The 18,759-nt window shown below is 43.7% G+C and overlaps 1 protein-coding gene across 1 annotated transcript; it reads right to left on the bottom strand.

Annotated features, from left to right (window-relative positions):
• Positions 1–4,927: 4,927 nt before the first annotated feature.
• Positions 4,928–9,173, bottom strand: tsen34 (TSEN34 tRNA splicing endonuclease subunit). Its single transcript, XM_035791467.2, has 4 exons — positions 8,619–9,173; positions 8,208–8,331; positions 7,833–8,117; positions 4,928–7,634 (listed from the first exon to the last, which is right to left on the bottom strand). The coding sequence occupies exons 1-4, from the start codon at positions 8,913–8,915 to the stop codon at positions 7,432–7,434; spliced, it is 909 nt and encodes a 302-aa protein (XP_035647360.1). The 5' UTR covers positions 8,916–9,173; the 3' UTR covers positions 4,928–7,431.
• Between the last annotated feature and the right edge of the window lie 9,586 nt (positions 9,174–18,759).

Raw genomic sequence — 18,759 nt, forward strand, 5'->3', positions numbered from 1 at the left:
TTTTTGTCAAATCAAATTTTATTGGTCACATACACATATTCAGCACATGTTATTTCGGGTGTAGCGAAATGCTTGTTTTCCAAGCTCCAATAGTGAAGTAATATCTAACAATTCACAACAATACACACAAATCTTAAAGTAAAAGAATGGAGTTAAGAAATATATACAGTTGAAGTCAGACGTTTACCTACACCTTAGCCAAATACATTTAAACTCAAGAATGGGAAATGTCAGAATAATAGTAGAGAGAATGATTTATTTCAGATTTTATTTCTTTCATCACATTCCCAGTGGGTCAGAAGTTTACATACACTCAATTAATATTTGATAGAATTGCCTTTAAATGATTTAACTTGAGTCAAACATTTCGGGTAGCCTTCCACAAGCTTCCCACAATAAGATGGGTGAATTTTGGCCCATTCCTCCTGACAGAGCTGGTGTAACTGAGTCAGGTTTGTTGGCCTCCTTGCTCGCACATGCTTTTTCAGTTCTGCCAACAAATTCTCTATAGGATTGAGGCCAGGGCTTTGTGATGGTCACTCCAATACCTTGACTTTGTTCTTAAGCCATTTTGCCACAACTTTGGAAGTATGCTTGGGGACATTGTCCATTTGGAAGACCCATTTGCAACCAAGCTTTAACTTCCTGACTGATGTCTTGAGATTTTGCTTCAATATATGCACATAATTTTCGTCCCTCATGATGCCATCTATTTTGTGAAGTGCACCAGTCCCTCCTGCAGCAAAGCACCCCCAAAACATGATGCTGCCACCCCAGTACTTCACGGTTGGGATGGTGATCTTCGCCTTGCAAGCCTCCCCCATTTTCCTCCAAACATAAAGATGGTCATTGTGGCCGAACAGTTATATTTTTCTTTCATCAGACCAGAGGGCATTTCTCCAAAAAGTATGATCATTGTCCCCATGTGCAGTTGCAAACCGTAGTCTTTGCACACTCTTAGAATTCTCTCAACCAACTTCATGAGGTAGTTACCTGGAATGCATTTCAATTAACAAGTGTGCCTTCTTAAAAGTTCATTTGTGGAATTTCTTTCCTTCTTAATGCGTTTGAGCCAATCAGTTGTGTTGTGACAAAGTAGGGGTGGTATACAGACGAAAGTCCTATTTAGTAAAAGACCAAGTCCCATATTATGTCAAGAACAGCTCAAACAAGCAAAGCGAAATGACAGTCCATCATTACTTTAAGACATGAAGGCAAGTCAATACGGAACATTTCAAGAACTTTGAAAGTTTCTAAAAGGGCAGTTGCAAAACCATCAAGCACGATGATGAAACTGGCTCTCATGAGGACTGCCACAGGAATGGAAGACCCAGAGTTGCCTCTGCTGCAGAGGATACGTTCTTTAAAGTTACCAGCCTCAGAAATTGCAACCCAAAAACATGCTTCACAGAGTTCAAGTAACAGACACTTCTCAACAGCAACTGTTCAGTGGAGGCTGTGTGAATCAGGCCTCCGTGGTCGAATTGCTGCAAAGAAACCACTACTGAAGGACACCAATATGTAGAAGAGACTTGCTTGGGCCAAGAAACACGAGCAATGGACATTAGACCGGTGGACATTTGTCCTTTCGTCTGGAGTCCATATTTGAGATTTTTGGTTCCAACCGCTGTGTCTTTGTGAGACGCGGTGTGGGTGAACGGATGATCTCTACATGTATATTTCCCACTGTAAAGCATGGAGGAGGAGGTGGTATGGTGTGGGGGTGCTTTGCTGGTGACACTGTCTGTGATTTATTTAGAATTCAAGGCACACTTAACCAGCAATTCTGCAGCCATCCCATCTGGTTTGGGCTTCGTGGGACTATCATATGTTGTTCAACAGCAAAATGACCCAACACAGGCGGTGTAAGGGCTATTTTACAAAGAAGGAGTGATGCATCAGATGACCTGGCCTCCACGATCCCCCGACCTCAACCAAATTTAGATGGTTTGGGATGAGTCGGACCGCAGAGTGAAGGAAAAGCAGTCAACAAGTCATCAGCATATGTGGGAACTCTTTCAAGACTGTTGGAAAAGCATTCCAGTTGAAGCTTGCTGAGAGAATGCCAAGAGTGTGCAAAGCTGTCATCAAGGCAAAGAATCTCAAATATAAAATACATTTAGATTTTTTTAAAACACTTTTTTGATTAGTACATGATTCCATATGTGTTATTTCATAGTTTTTCTGTCTTTACTATTATTCTACAATGTAGAAAATTGTATAAATAAAGAAAAACCCTTGAATGAGTAGGTGTTCTAAAACTTTTGATCGTGCTTCTACACCTGCATTGCTTGCTGTTTGGGGTTTTAGGCTGGGTTTCTGTACAGCACTTTGAGATATCAGCTGATGTACGAAGGGCTATATAAATACATTTGATTTGATTTGATTTAGTGTAGGACTCTGTTTTTACTGTGGATATAGACCTGTTTCCTCCAGCATCTTCACAAGGTTCTTTGCTTTTGTTCTGGGATTGATTTGCACTTTTTGCAACAAAGTACGTTCATCTCTAGGAGACAGAACGCGTCTCCTACCTGAGCGGTATGATAGCTGCGTGGTCTCATGGTGTTTATACTTGCATACTATTATTTGCACAGATTAACGTGGTACCTTCAGATGTTTGGAAAATGCTCCCAAGGATTAACCAGACTTGTGGAGGTCTGCAATTTATTTTCTGAGGTCTTGGCTGATTTCCCCATTATGTCAAGCAAAGAGGCACTGAGTTTGAAGGTAGGCCTTGAAATACATCCACGGGTACAGCTCCAATTGACTCAAATGATGTCAATTAGCCTATCAGCAGCTTCTAAAGCCATGACATAATTTTCTGGAATTTTCCAAGCTGTTTCAAGGCACAGTCAACGTAGTGGATGTAAACTTCTGACCCACTGGAATTGTGATACAGTGAAATAATCTGTATGTAAACAATTGTTGGGAAAATTACTTGTGTCATCCACAAAGTAGATGTCCTAACCGACATGCCAAAACTATAGTTTGTTATCAAGAAATTTGTGAAGTGGTTAAAACATTTGTTTTAATGACTCCAATCTTAGTGTATGTAAACTTCCGACTTCAACTGTATATAGTTGAACTACAGTGCCACCAGAAAGTATTTACACCCCTTGACTTTTTCAACATTTTATTGCGTAACTGCCTGAATTTAACATAGATTAAATTGCCATTTTGTTTTACTGGACAAACACACAACACCCCATAATGTCACAGTGGAATGATGTTTTTAGAAATGTTTACAAATGAATTAGAAATGAAAAGCTCAAATGTCTTGAGTCAACAAGTATTCAATCCCTTTGTCATGGAAAGCCTAAATAAAGTCACACACATTCATGTGTGCGATAATAGTGTTCAACATGATTTTGAATGACTGTACCCCACCCATCCAATTATCTATAAGGTCCCTCAGTCAAGCAGTGAATTTCAAGCACAGATTCAACCACGAAGACCAGGGAGGTTTTCCAATGCCTCACAAAGAATATCCCTTTGAGCATGGTGAAATTATTAATTACACTTTGAATGGTGTATGAATAGTGTATCAATACACCCAGTCACGACAAGGATTTTTAATGTATTTTTATTTTATTTCACCTTTATTTAACAAGGTAGGCTAGTTGAGAACAAGTTATCATTTGCAACTGCGACCTGGCCAAGATAAAGCATAGCAGTGTGAACAGACAACAACAGAGTTACACATGGAGTAAACAATTAACAAGTCAATAACACAGTATATATTTTTTTTGCAGATTAACACTGGAGTGATAAATGATCAGATGGTCATGTACAGGTAGAGTTATTGGTGTGCAATAGAGCAGAAAAGTAAATAAATATAAACAGTATGGGGAAGAGGTAGGTAAAATTGGGTGGGCTATTTACCGATAGACTATGTACAGCTGCAGCGATCGGTTAGCTGCTCAGATAGCAGATGTTTGAAGTTTGTGAGGGAGATAAAAGTCTCCAACTTCAGCGATTTTTGCAATTCGATACAGACATCCTTCCTAACTCAGTTGCCAGAGAGGAAGGAAACCACTCAGGGATTTCACTAGGAGACCAACAATTAGAGCAGTGGTCACCAACCCAAGGCATTCCGAGTCGATCACCAAACATTTCTATTGAAAATCCAACGGTAAAAGCTTGTGCTCCTTTTATTCTTATTTTTTTGTGTTGTGCTGTTGGTAGGTGCACTTTCTTTATTATTGAATATTAAAACATACAATCTACTTGCAGTGAAGCCGCTCAAAATGTACATTACATTCAGTCATCTAACAAACTCCCATCCAGAGCAACCCACAGAAGCAACCAGGGTCAACGCCCTGCTCAAGGGCACATCGACAAATCTCCCACAAGGTCAAAACGGGAACGCGAACTAGTGAACTATCAGCCACCGGCCCAAGTCCTCAACTGCCAGGCCACCAGCCCTCCAAGATCCCCCCACAGTTCCCCGGGAGCTGCCCCTCAACCATCCAAGACTCCCCCAACAGTCCACCCCCCCCAAAAAATAAAAAACATAATAAAATAATTCCACTCCCCACCCCCAAGACCTACGCAGCCCCATCTCCAAATTCACCAACAACCAACAAAATGAACAAAAGAGAAAAGACAAAGGAAAACAGAAAACAACAATGCAAACAACAAAAGACATAAAGAACAACAAAAATCATGGTAGGTGCACTTGATTCAGAATCCCTGTGCACCGTGTAGGCATTTTGGACTGTTTAATTATAGAACTCTACCCAACAGACCAGGAGATCTGTGGCTAAATCAAGTGTATCTACTGCTGGTCAATCAGATCAAATCACTGTGCTGACAGATTTTACGACCCTGGCCACAGCAAAGTTTGATACTAGCCTACGTGAGGTTTTATCACTTTTAAAACCATGACCAGAGACAGACTGTCAAATAATACAGGAAAGAGCTGCTGTTTTTATGACTGAGTTTAAGTTTTTATTAAGCACTGTCAAAAGTTTTTATTATTTTACAAAACACGCTTCTCACTACTTCCTCCCATGCTGCAGCTGCAGTGAATGAGTAGGCAAGTGTATCGATTGAACAAAAATATAAACACAACATGTAAAGAGCTGAAATAAAAGATCCCAGAAATGTTCCATACGCACAAAAGGTTCTCTCAAATTTTGGCAAGAAATGTGTTTTACATCCCTCTTAGCGAGCATTTCTCCAGTTTTTCCGAAGCGTGCATTTGGCATTCTGACTGCAGGGATGTCCACCAGAGCTGTTGCCAGATAGTTTAATGTTCATTTCTCTACCATAAGCCACCTCCAACGCTGTTTTGAAGAATTTTGAATTACATCCAACCCGGCCTCAAAACCCCAGACCATGTGTAACCACGCCAACACAGGACCTCCACATCTGGATTCTTCACCTGCGGGATCGTCTGAGACCAGCCACCCAGACAGCTGATGAAACTGAGGAGTATTTGTGTCTGTAATAAAGCCCTTTTGTGGGGGAAAACTTATTCTGATTTCCTGGGCCTATCTCCTAAGTGGGTGGACCTATGCCCTCCCAGACCCACCAGTGGCTGTGCCCCTGCCCAGTCATGTGAAATTCATAGAATATGGCCTAATGAATTGATTTCAAATGACTGATGTCCTTGTATGAATTTTAACTCAGTAAAATCGTTGAAATTACTTTTCTTCAGAAAAGGTTGGCGTTAAGAGTTTAATGCCTGATAGCAGAAAACTGAGGATGGATAAACAACGTTGTAGTTACTCCATAATACTAACAAGTTATGTAAATTATGTTGTTTGGGGCAAATCCAACATATCATTGAGTACCACATATTTTCAAGCATGGTGGTGGCTGCATCATATTATGGGTATGCTTGTCATCGACAAGGACTAGGGAGTTTTTTTTAAGATAGAATAAAATGGAATAGAGCTAAGCACAGGCTAAATCCTAGAGGAAAATCTTATTCAGACTACCTTCCATCAGACACTAGGAGACAAATTCACCTTTCAGCAGGACAATAACCTAAAACAAGGCCAAAAACACTGGAGTTGTTTACCAAGGCGACAAGGAATGTTCCTGAGTGGCCTATAGTTACAGTTTTGACATAAATCAGCTTGAACATTTATGGCAAGACTTGAAAGTGGCTGTCTAGCAATGATCAACAACCAACTTCACAGAGCTCAAAGAATTTTGTACAATCCAGCTGTGCAAAGACTTACCCAGAAATACTCACAGCTGTAATCGCTGCCAAAGGTTATTCTAACATGTATTGACTAAGGTGTGAATACTTGTGTAAATGAGATATTTCTATATTTCATTTTCAATAAATGTCCAAAATATATTTTCACTTTGACATTATGGGGTATTGTTTGGGTGAGCAAAATCTATTTAATCAATTTTTAATACAAGCCAGCAGCAAAACATAGAGATCATTTCTGGTTGAATTGGGACAACCGGTCCCCATTCTCTGATCACATTACGTCCTATTGTTCTAATGTGGATGTTTGGTCATATCTATTTGGTGCTATGTACAGTAAATATACATGCTTTGTCACACCATTCACCATTCTCCAAGAAGCCGACAGTTTTATGTGGGGCAGTCCAAGGTCATGGTCATTAAGCACCAATAAGTAAACCGAACTGAAACTGGGAGGGACTACCTGGAGTGTTCATGAAAAAAAACACTCATTTTTGTTTTTTCCACCGCAAAATGTTTTCAATTGCATTTCCTAATGCAAAGTGCTTTCCTTTTCTTCTGTGGCGGTAACTCTCTGATGTCAGGTCTTTCTGAACACATATCGGCACTCAAACAACGTTCACACAAAAGTGAAGTGTCTTCAATTATATTTTCAACAATTGTCACAATATACACACACTTCAAAGTAAATATTTTTCCAAGGAAACGCCCACCCCACTCAAGCCAAGCCATGAACGTTGCCTGTATTAGCGACATTTCATCTTTGATAAAAACCAAGCTACCTTACCAAAATCATACACTCTTATTCACAAACTCCTACTGTACTGCTGCTAATTGTGGTACAATAATAGTAGCCTCCCCATTGGACTGGAGAGCAACGCACCAGGGGTGTATTCATTAGTAGACACTAGCTAAATGTTTTGCAACGAAAACAAGTTTCTTATTGGACAAATTCAGATAAATTCCACCCCGTTTGCTTCCTAGCGAATACACCCCTGCTGTCTGTAACCGTTCCACCTCCTGTTCAGTGGCTGAAATTACAAATGAACCCTAAACTCTACACCCTTGGCACTCCTGTTGTGTTGAATGAATTTGAAAGATATAAGCATTATGACAACTTCCGGCTAAGTGAAAGATATCGCCATATATAGTGTCCCACTGTGGTGCTGCCTACAACATTCCACTACACTGTAGTGATGTGTAGCCTCTGGCTAGATGAGAAATGTTACCATCGTGCTTCCACATAGTCTCCAACTGTGATCCTACACCATTCCACTCCACTGTAGTGATGTGTACACCACCTCCTCCCCGTCATCTTCCTGACTTCCCCCTGACGAACACAGGAGGACAGTCTTCTTCACATTGGACCCTAGCCTGGCAATGGCCAGAACGTCACACAGGGGCATCGATTCGTCCATGGAGATGCACACGACAATGAAATAGGCGTGGAAACGGAGGGGGTCACCTGAGAGAAAGGGGATACAGAAGAGAGGAACAGAAAGACTGACATGACCGTAGGTTCTCTTTTGTAGAGAATGATAGGCTACCCAAGTCGGTAACATCAGACAAAAAAAAAGACACTTTGAAACTACTGGAATCATGCACTCAGCTGAGCTCAATCAAATGTAACCATAAATCAACGTGATTGAAGTACGGAGCTCACCTGGGTACACCAGGAAGTCTCCCCCAAACTTCCCGGCCGAGGTGAGGTAAAAGCCCTGGCGTCTCAGGTCCCTGAACACTCGGAACCGGGTCTCGGACCTCTCATCCCGTGGTATGGGCCAGTCTGCGGCCAGGAAACGGCGCACCTCGGGACAGTGAGAGAGTCCAGCTCGGGCTGTGCACAGTTGTACCGCCATGGCCGTGCGAGGGAATGAGAAGCCGCGGGCCAGAGCTTCGAGACGGTCTCTCACCGCACCGTCCGAATCCTCCTGGCATCCAGGATTCTCTAAGAGAAAACATAGTGCTGTCAGAGTCAGGACACTTGATTCACTTGTCTCGCACAAATGCCTGTATGTGAGTGATGATGTCTCCTCACCGTTATGTTTCTCAGTCATAACTCTCATTAATGTTGCCTTCCTGTCCTCCAAGGCCAAGGCACCCTGTTCCTGAAAGCTGTTCTCCAGTCCTGCATGATAGTGCTCCACCTCGGGATCCTCATTCTGTAAGGATCAATTGACCAAACTTAGTGTCTAGGGCTTGAGGGGGGAAACACCGGATTAGGGCTTGAACCCACAACCCAGTTATATGGCAAGACACTACCCCCTGTGCCATAAATGTATTTTATACTATGCTCACTAAGTGGCTAAATCGGTCTTTTACAATCCCAACCACCAATTGCTTTATTTATACAGTACAAATCGTAATGCCAAAGTATTTGCAGCCAAATAGTCATTATAGCATCACCACTACACTTGAAAGTACTGAACAAGTGACACAAAGTGTTTACTGTCGAGTCAGGAATAACTGCAGCTCTCCCCATGTCCGCCAGCAGTCGCCCCTCCTCCGGCAGCAGCTCGAGGGGTCTCCCCAGCCGGGTGTTCTGCCTAGGTTGTCGGGCCAGAGACCCCACCAGGTTCCCTATGATTCCCAGTTCACGGACCGATTTCAAATCGTCCGCACGCCACATCAGAGGCGTGGGCCCACAGAAGTTTATTCCGATGACCTGACGGCTGTTCGCCATGCTTTCTTTACTCGCGGTCACTCTGGACACAGTTTTCGTTATCTTTTGCTCCGGCGAATCCATCTGACTGTAGCATACCCAAACGTATGATACTTTTGAGGTCGATTTTGAATTAAATGTTCAGGCACTTAATGTGGTGTCCAAATGAGTAATCATGATGCGTATTGGCTGAAAAGCACAATAATTGAATGATTCCTTGGGTTTAAGAAGCTATTTGCAACAGTAATATCGAGAGAAACGACACGACAATCTCTTAAATATTGAGCGTACCTTACGTGCAGTTCCAGTACGGGTGAGCTCTGGTACTTCCTTGTGTGTGAGAACAACTTCTTATTCGATGAGGTTTAACGGCGGTTGGCATCCAATATGTTGCATTACCGCCACCTACTAGACTGGAGTACAACTCTCTTATAACTTTGCTTGTAAAATAAATAAATACCCTACCATCTAACACTACACTCACATTTTTTTATTCACCAAATAAATACTCCACTATTTACATCTATTTAGACCTACCTCATGCCAACAACCTGATAGGATAGGACATCACCACTTATCCCACCCTGTAACTCTTCTGATGTACAGATCTACTAGTCACACCACTCCTCTCAGGATCCCTCCCTCTGTTCTGGTACAGATCTACTAGTCACACCACTCCTCTCAGGATCCCTCCACCTTGACCCATCTTCCTTTACTTTGTTCACTCAAAATAACAGACAATGTCTCTTCTGTTTCACCACTCTCGCCACCCTACCTGCGTCGCACAATAAACAACGAGCATCACAACACCAGGAATCATCCCCTTCAGTTGGTCAACTTTAACATTTACTGCTACCCATGTAATCATGGCGCCCATTGAGAGCGAAACAATTCTCATTTCTTGCCCCCAATTGTTTAACGCCGAGCACCTTCTCCCTCTGATCAGCAGAAACACAAACTATCACAAGACCTCTTCTGGTTACAATACCCAACTCTGTTTTTACCCACCCTGAAACCACAAATGGATCAGTCGAAAGGCAAGGGTCCCCCTTTTTCCCAAAACCTCACTCCGACTGTCACAGACTCATTTCTATCCTGATCCCCGGTGCAAGCCTCGGGCTCCGAGAACTTCACCACACCTACCCCCTCCGATACCTCGGCCTCATTCACTTCCATTTCTCCTCCTGTCTTCTGCTCCCTCTGCTTACACTTTCTACCATTCTTCTGCCATTTTTAACCAACCATCTCCTTCTCTCCCTCTCGTAGACCTCCTCTGCCTCTCTTTTTCCCTCCATTCATCCTCCGTATTCCAAATACACATCTCCTTATGATAATACTGCACTTCTCCTGATATACACTGCTCAAAAAAATAAAGGGAACACTTAAACAACACAATGTAACTCCAAGTCAATCACACTTCTGTGAAATTAAACTGTCCACTTAGGAAGCAACACTGATTGACAATACATTTCACATGCTGTTGTGCAAATGGAACAGGTGGAAATTATAGGCAATAAGCAAGACATCCCCAATAAAGGAGTGGTTCTGCAGGGGGTGACCACAGACCACTTCTCAGTTCCTATGCTTCCTGGCTGATGTTTTGGTCACTTTTGAATGCTGGTGGTGCTTTCACTCTAGTGGTAGCATGAGACGGAGTCTACAACCCACACAAGTGGCTCAGGTAGTGCAGCTCATCCAGGATGGCAGATCAATGCGAGCTGTGGCAAGGTTTGCTGTGTCTGTCAGCGTAGTGTCCAGAGCATGGAGGCGCTACCAGGAGATCAGTACATCAGGAGACGTGGAGGAGGCCGTAGGAGGGCAACAAACCAGCAGCAGTACCGCTACCTCCGCCTTTGTGCAAGGAGGAGCATGAGGAGCACTGCCAGAGCCCTGCAAAATGACCTCCAGCAGGCCACAAATGTGCATGTGTCTGCTCAAACGGTCAGAAACAGACTCCATAAGGGTGGTATGAGAGCCTGACGTCCACATGTGGGGGTTGTGCTTACAGCCCCAACACCGTGCAGGACGTTTGGCATTTGCCAGAGAACACCAAGATTGGCAAATTCGCCACTGGCGCCCTGTGCTCTTCACAGATGAAAGCAGGTTCACATTGAGCACGTGACAGACGTGACAGAGTCTGGAGACGCCGTGGAGAACGTTCTGCTGCCTGCAACATCCTCCAGCATGACCGGTTTGGCGGTGGGTCAGTCATGGTGTGCGGTGGCATTTCTTTGGGGGGCCGCACAAATCAAAATCAAAATCAAATCAAATTTATTTATATAGCCCTTCGTACATCAGCTGATATCTCAAAGTGCTGTACAGAAACCCAGCCTAAAACCCCAAACAGCAAACAATGCAGGTGTAAAAGCACGGTGGCTAGGAAAAACTCCCTAGAAAGGCCAAAACCTAGGAAGAAACCTAGAGAGGAACCGGGCTATGTGGGGTGGCCAGTCCTCTTCTGGCTGTGCCGGGTAGAGATTATAACAGAACATGACCAAGATGTTCAAATGTTCATAAATGACCAGCATGGTCGAATAATAATAAGGCAGAACAGTTGAAACTGGAGCAGCAGCACAGTCAGGTGGACTGGGGACAGCAAGGAGCCTTCATGTCAGGTAGTCCTGGGGCACGGTCCTAGGGCTCAGGTCAGTTGAAACTGGAGCAGGAGCATGGCCAGGTGGACTGGGGACAGCAAGGAGTCCTCATGTCAGGTAGTCCTGGGACATGGTCCTAGGGCTCAGGTCCTCCGAGAGAGAGAAAGAAAGAGAGAAGGAGAGAATTAGAGAACGCACACTTAGATTCACACAGGACACCGAATAGGACAGGAGAAGTACTCCAGATATAACAAACTGACCCTAGCCCCCGACACATAAACTACTGCAGCATAAATACTGGAGGCTGAGACAGGAGGGGTCAGGAGACACTGTGGCCCCATCAGAGGACACCCCGGACAGGGCCAAACAGGAAGGATATAACCCCACCCACTTTGCCAAAGCACATCCCCCACACCACTAGAGGGATATCTTCAACCACCAACTTACCATCCTGAGACAAGGCCGAGTATAGCCCACAAAGATCTCCGCCACGGTACAACCCAAGGGGGGCAACCCAGACAGGCCGACCACAACAGTGAATCAACCCACCCAGGTGACGCACCCCCCCCCCAGGGACGGCACGAGAGAGCCCCAATCAAGCCAGTGACTCAGCCCCCGTAACAGGGTTAGAGGCAGAGAATCCCAGTGGAAAGAGGGGAACCGGCCAGGCAGAGACAGCAAGGGCGGTTCGTTGCTCCAGAGCCTTTCCGTTCACCTTCCCACTCCTGGGCCAGACTACACTCAATCATATGACCCACTGAAGAGATGAGTCTTCAGTAAAGACTTAAAGGTTGAGACCGAGTTTGCGTCTCTGACATGGGTAGGCAGACCGTTCCATAAAAATGGAGCTCTATAGGAGAAAGCCCTGCCTCCAGCTGTTTGCTTAGAAATTCTAGGGACAATTAGGAGGCCTGCGTCTTGTGACCGTAGCGTACGTGTAGGTATGTACGGCAGGACCAAATCAGAGAGGTAGGTAGGAGCAAGCCCATGTACTGCTTTGTAGGTTAGCAGTAAAACCTTGAAATCAGCCCTTGCTTTGACAGGAAGCCAGTGTAGAGAGGCTAGCACTGGAGTAATATGATCAAATTTGTTGGTTCTAGTCAGGATTCTAGCAGCCGTATTTAGCACTAACTGAAGTTTATTTAGTGCTTTATCCGGGTAGCCGGAAAGTAGAGCATTGCAGTAGTCTAACCTAGAAGTGACAAAAGCATGGATTAATTTTTCTGCATCATTTTTGGACAGAAAGTTTCGGATTTTTTGCAATGTTACGTAGATGGAAAAAAGCTGTCCTTGAAATGGTCTTGATATGTTCTTCAAAAGAGAGATCAGGGTCCAGAGTAACGCCGAGGTCCTTCACAGTTTTATTTGAGACGACTGTACAACCATTAAGATTAATTGTCAGATTCAACAGAAGATCTCTTTGTTTCTTGGGACCTAGAACAAGCACCTCTGTTTTGTCCGAGTTTAATAGTAGAAAGTTTGCAGCCATCCACTTCCTTATGTCTGAAACACATGCTTCTAGCGAGGGCAATTTTGGGGCTTCACCATGTTTCATTGAAATGTACAGCTGTGTGTCATCCGCATAGCAGTGAAAGTTTACATTATGTTTTCGAATAACATCCCCAAGAGGTAAAATATATAGTGAAAACAATAGTGGTCCTAAAACAGAACCTTGAGGAACACCGAAATGTACAGTTGATTTGTCAGAGGACAAACCATTCACAGAGACAAACTGATATCTTTCCGACAGATAAGATCTAAACCAGGCCAGAACTTGTCCGTGTAGACCAATTTGGGTTTCCAATCTCTCCAAAAGAATGTGGTGATCGATGGTATCAAAAGCAGCACTAAGGTCTAGGAGCACGAGGACAGATGCAGAGCTCGGTCCGATGCCATTAAATGTCATTTACCACCTTCACAAGTGCCGTCTCAGTGCTATGATGGGGTCTAAAACCAGACTGAAGCATTTCGTATACATTGTTTGTCTTCAGGAAGGCAGTGAGTTGCTGCGCAACAGCCTTCTCTAAAATCTTTGAGAGGAATGGAAGATTCGATATAGGCCGATAGTTTTTTATATTTTCTGGGTCAAGGTTTGGCTTTTTCAAGAGAGGCTTTATTACTGCCACTTTTAGTGAGTTTGGTACACATCCAGTGGATAGAGAGCCGTTTATTATGTTCAACATAGGAGGGCCAAGCACAGGAAGCAGCTCTTTCAGTAGTTTAGTTGGAATAGGGTCCAGTATACAGCTTGAAGGTTTAGAGGCCATGATTATTTTCATCATTGTGTCAAGAGATATAGTACTAAAACACTTGAGCGTCTCTCTTGATCCTAGGTCCTGGCAGAGTTGTGCAGACTCAGGACAACTGAGGTTTGGAGGAATACGCAGGTTTAAAGAGGAGTCCGTAATTTGCTTTCTAATAATCATAATCTTTTCCTCAAAGAAGTTCATGAATTTATCACTGCTAAAGTGAAAGTCATCCTCTCTTGGGGAATGCTGCTTTTAGTTAGCTTTTCCACAGTATCAAAAAGGAATTTGATTGTTCTTATTTTCCTCAATTAAGTTAGAAAAATAGGACGATCGAGCAGCAGTAAGGGCTCTTCGGTACTGCACGGTACCGTCCTTCCAAGCTAGTCGGAAGACTTCCAGTTTGGTGTGGCGCCATTTCCGTTCCAATTTTCTGAAGCTTGCTTCAGAGCTCGGGTATTTTCTGTGTACCAGGGAGCTAGTTTCTTATGAGACATTTTTTTAGTTTTTAGGGGTGCAACTGCATCTAGGGTATTGCGCAAGGTTAAATTGAGATCCTCAGTTAGGTGGTTAACGGATTTTTGTCCTCTGGCGTCCTTGGGTAGGCAGAGGGAGTCTGGAAGGGCATCAAGGAATCTTTGTGTTGTCTGTGAATTTATAGCACGACTTTTGATGTTCCTTGGTTGGGGTCTGAGCAGATTATTTGTTGCAATTGCAAACGTAATAAAATGGTGGTCCGATAGTCCAGGATTATGAGGAAAAACATTAAGATCCACAACATTTATTCCATGGGACAAAACTAGGTCCAGCGTATGACTGTGACAGTGAGTGGGTCCAGAGACATGTTGGACAAAACCCACTGAGTCGATGATGGCTCCAAAAGCCTTTTGGAGTGGGTCTGTGGACTTTTCCATGTGAATATTAAAGTCACCAAAGATTAGAATATTATCTGCAATGACTACAAGGTCTGATAGGAATTCAGGGAACTCAGTGAGAAACGCTGTATATGGCCCAGGAGGCCTGTAAACAGTAGCTATAAAAAGTGATTGAGTAGGCTGCATAGATTTCATGACTAGAAGCTCAAAAGACAAAAACGTCATTTTTTTTTTTGTAAATTGAAATTTGCTATCGTAAATGTTAGCAACACCTCCGCCTTTGCGGGATGCACGGGGGATATGGTCACTAGTGTAGCCAGGAGGTGAGGCCTCATTTAACACAGTAAATTCATCAGGCTTAAGCCATGTTTCAGTCAGGCCAATCACATCAAGATTATGATCAGTGATTAGTTCATTGACTATGATTGCCTTTGAAGTAAGGGATCTAACATTAAGTAGCCCTATTTTGAGATGTGAGGTATCATGATCTCTTTCAGTAATGACAGGAATGGAGGTGGTCTTTATCCTAGTGAGATTGCTAAGGCGAACACCGCCATGTTTAGTTTTGCCCAACCTAGGTCGAGGCACAGACACGGTCTCAATGGTGATAGCTGAGCTGACTACACTGACTATGCTAGTGGCAGACTCCACTATGCTGGCAGGCTGGCTAATAGCCTGCTGCCTGGCCTGCACCCTATTTCATTGTGGAGCTAGAGGAGTTAGAGCCCTGTCTATGTTGGCAGATAAGATGAGAGCACCCTCCAGCTAGGATGGAGTCCGTCACTCCTCAGCAGGTCAGGCTTGGTCCTGTTTGTGGGTGAGTCCCAGAAAGAGGGCCAATTATCTACAAATTCTATCTTTGGGAGGGGCAGAAAACAGTTTTCAACCAGCGATTGAGTTGTGAGACTCTGCTGTAGAGCTCATCACTCCCCCTAACTGGGAGGGGGCCAGAGACAATTACTCGATGCCGACACATCTTTCTAGCTGATATGCACGCAGAAGCTATGTTGCGCTTGGTGATCTCTGACTGTTTCATCCTAACATCGTTGGTGCCGACGTGGATAACAATATCTCTATACTCTCTACACTCGCCAGTTTTAGCTTTAGCCAGCACCATCTTCAGATTAGCCTTAACGTCGGTAGCCCTGCCCCGGGTAAACAGTGTATGATCGCTGGATGATTCGCTTTAAGTCTAATACTGCGGGTAATGGAGTCGCCAATGACTAGAGTTTTCAATTTGTCAGAGCTAATGGTGGGAAGCTTCGGCGTCTCAGACCCCGTAACGGGAGGAGTAGAGACCAGAGAAGACTCGGTCTCTGACACCGACCCGCTGCTTAATGGGGAAAACCGGTTGAAAGTTTCTGTCTGCTGAATGAGCGACACCGGTTGAGCGTTCCTACAGCATTTCCTTCCAGAAACCGTGAGAAAGTTGTCCGGCTGCGGGGACTGTGCCAGGGGATTTATACTACTATCTGTACTTACTGGTGGCACAGACGCTGTTTCATCCTTTCCTACACTGAAATTACCCTTGCCTAACGATTGCGTCTGAAGCTGGGCTTGCAGTACAGCTATCCTCGCCGTAAGGCGAGCACAGCGGCTGCAATTAGAAGGCGTCATGTTAATGTTACTACTTAGCTTCGGCTGTTGGAGGTCCTGACGAATCGTGTCCAGATAAAGCGTCCGGAGTGAAAAAGTTGAGGAAAAAATAAATAAATATATGAACGGTAATTAAAAAGTGAAACCCGTAAAGTTGTCAGGTAGCAAAATAGGTTGGCAACAAAACGCACAGCAATTCGAAAACAAGCCTGCAAGTTGTGACCGGACTCCCCTCCATGTGCTCGCCAGAGGTAGCCTGACTGCCATTAGGTACAGAGATGAGATCCTCAGACCCCTTGTGAGACCATATGCTGGAGTGGTTGGCCCTGGGTTCCTCCTAATGCAAGACAATGCTAGACCTCATGTGGCTGGAGTGTCAGCAGTTCCTGCAAGAGGAAAGCATTGATGCTATAGACTGGCCCGCCCGTTCCCCAGACCTGAATCCAATTGAGCACATCTGGGACATCAGCTCCATCCACCAACGCCACGTTGCACCACAGACTGTCCAGGAGTTGGCGGATGCTTTAGTCCAGGTCTGGGAGGAGATCCCTCAGGAGACCATCTGTCACTTCATCAGGAGCATGCCCAGGTGTTGTAGGGAGGTCATACAGGCACGTGGAGGCCACACACACTACTGAGCCTCATTTTGACTCGTTTTAAGGACATTACATCAAAGTTGGATCAGCCTGTAGTGTGGTTTTCCACTTTAATTTTGAGTGTGACTCCAAATCCAGACCTCCATGGGTTGATAAATTGATTGATTGATTTCCATTGATAATTTTTGCGGGATTTTGTTGTCAGCAAATTCAACTATGTAAAGAAAAAAGTATTTAATAAAAATATTTCATTCATTCAGATCTAGGATGTGTTATTTTAGTGTTCCCTTTATTTTTTTGAGCAGTGTATATCTTCTTCTTGCTTTCTCAAGGGATGCCATGTTATCGGCTGTCACAATCTCTGTACAATCAGCACGAACCCCACAGGATCACCTCCTAGAACAATTGTTAGCATTAACCCCAACAACGTTTACTATATGCAATTGAGATTAAGACTTGGGCAAAACCTTCTATTATATGATTGCAGTCTACAAACAAACATTACAGGTGCATGCCGCTACCTACTGTGCTGGAGTGTGTGGCCAATCACAGTTTACAACATTAAATCCTCCTACCTAACTCAGTACTACTGGGAAAATAAAAAACAGCCCTATTAACTTCTAATAGACCCCATCCCCCAACCTCAATGACCCATCTCTTCTGCCACACTATCAAAATGGCTCTGATATTACATTTGCCCTCACCTTTAACCAGTGGAACATTAATATAATTTATATATCTCATTTTAAATTGTCTACAATTTCATTCCCTTCCACACCCGAATGGGCTGGGACCCAGCAGAATCTCACTACTACACCCATTCTCTCAATTCTCCCTAATAACATGAATTCCTCCAATAGTAGGTCACTCCTATTAGATTTACCAGATGAGTGGTCCTTCTGTAGCTCAGTTGGTAGAGCATGGCACTTGTAACGCCAGGGTAGTGGGTTCGATTCCCGGGACCACCCATACGTAGAATGTATGCACACATGACTGTAAGTCGCTTTGGATAAAAGCGTCTGCTAAATGGCATATATTATATATATATTATTATAAACTATTCAATACAGACAGGGAATCTGAGCATCCTATAATTCTAACAGGTTGTACGTCCTCCACCCACTAGAGGGCAACTATCATCACCAACAGTTCAACTGAGTATACTGACATCAAATTCAGGAACGTCAACACCTGCTCCTGTGCGCCATCTATCTGGGTCCTTGAATCCATCTGTGAAAAGTGGAAAAATGCATTAAAAACTACCATTGTAATTATCAACCAGTTTCCATATATCACTGACTTCTGACCAATCTTTCCTTTTCTCTGCCAAGGTTAGATCAACAATAGGATCTGGGAGTGACCATGGAGGAACATCCCCTATCACCACAGAAGGGCCAACCTCCAACTCCCTCAAACCACTCTCATCAGCAAGCTTTCCAACTGTCCAACCAAAATCACTACCTTGTCTACTTGTATATTCCCAACAGTCATCTAGAACAGTAGCAGTGAGATGACCAACCTCACAGCCTTTCAGCCTAACCTAATAATGACCATTTTTTACGTCGTATATCCAAAGGCATCTCACCTGCCTCCATTAGTAATGCATCATACAGATGTTGATTTAAATGCACCAATACATATCCTTAAAGCTCTATACTGGATTCTGTCCAGCCTCTGAAGCCTAGTCTTCACCTCTGTTCCATAAACTATACACCTGTAATCAATTGTCGTCCTGATCAGAGCTCTACAAATATCCATCAACGATTGTCTGTCAGCACCCCATTCATAAACTGAGACCGAGCGCATAAGATTCACCACCTTCTTTACACTTTGTTTCAAAATGTATGGCATGATCTTTCCATGTATATCCCTCATTGAACCAAAGACACAAATATTTGTACTCAGAAACCCTCCCCATAAGCTGTCCATACAGAAACAACTTTATATTATCAGCAACTTCCTACTTTCGAAATACTTTGCCAATGACAATTTAAATCCCTAGTCAATCGACCATCTTTCAA

Source organism: Oncorhynchus keta, chromosome 18, assembly GCF_023373465.1.
Source record: "Oncorhynchus keta strain PuntledgeMale-10-30-2019 chromosome 18, Oket_V2, whole genome shotgun sequence".
Classification (NCBI taxonomy): domain Eukaryota; kingdom Metazoa; phylum Chordata; class Actinopteri; order Salmoniformes; family Salmonidae; genus Oncorhynchus; species Oncorhynchus keta.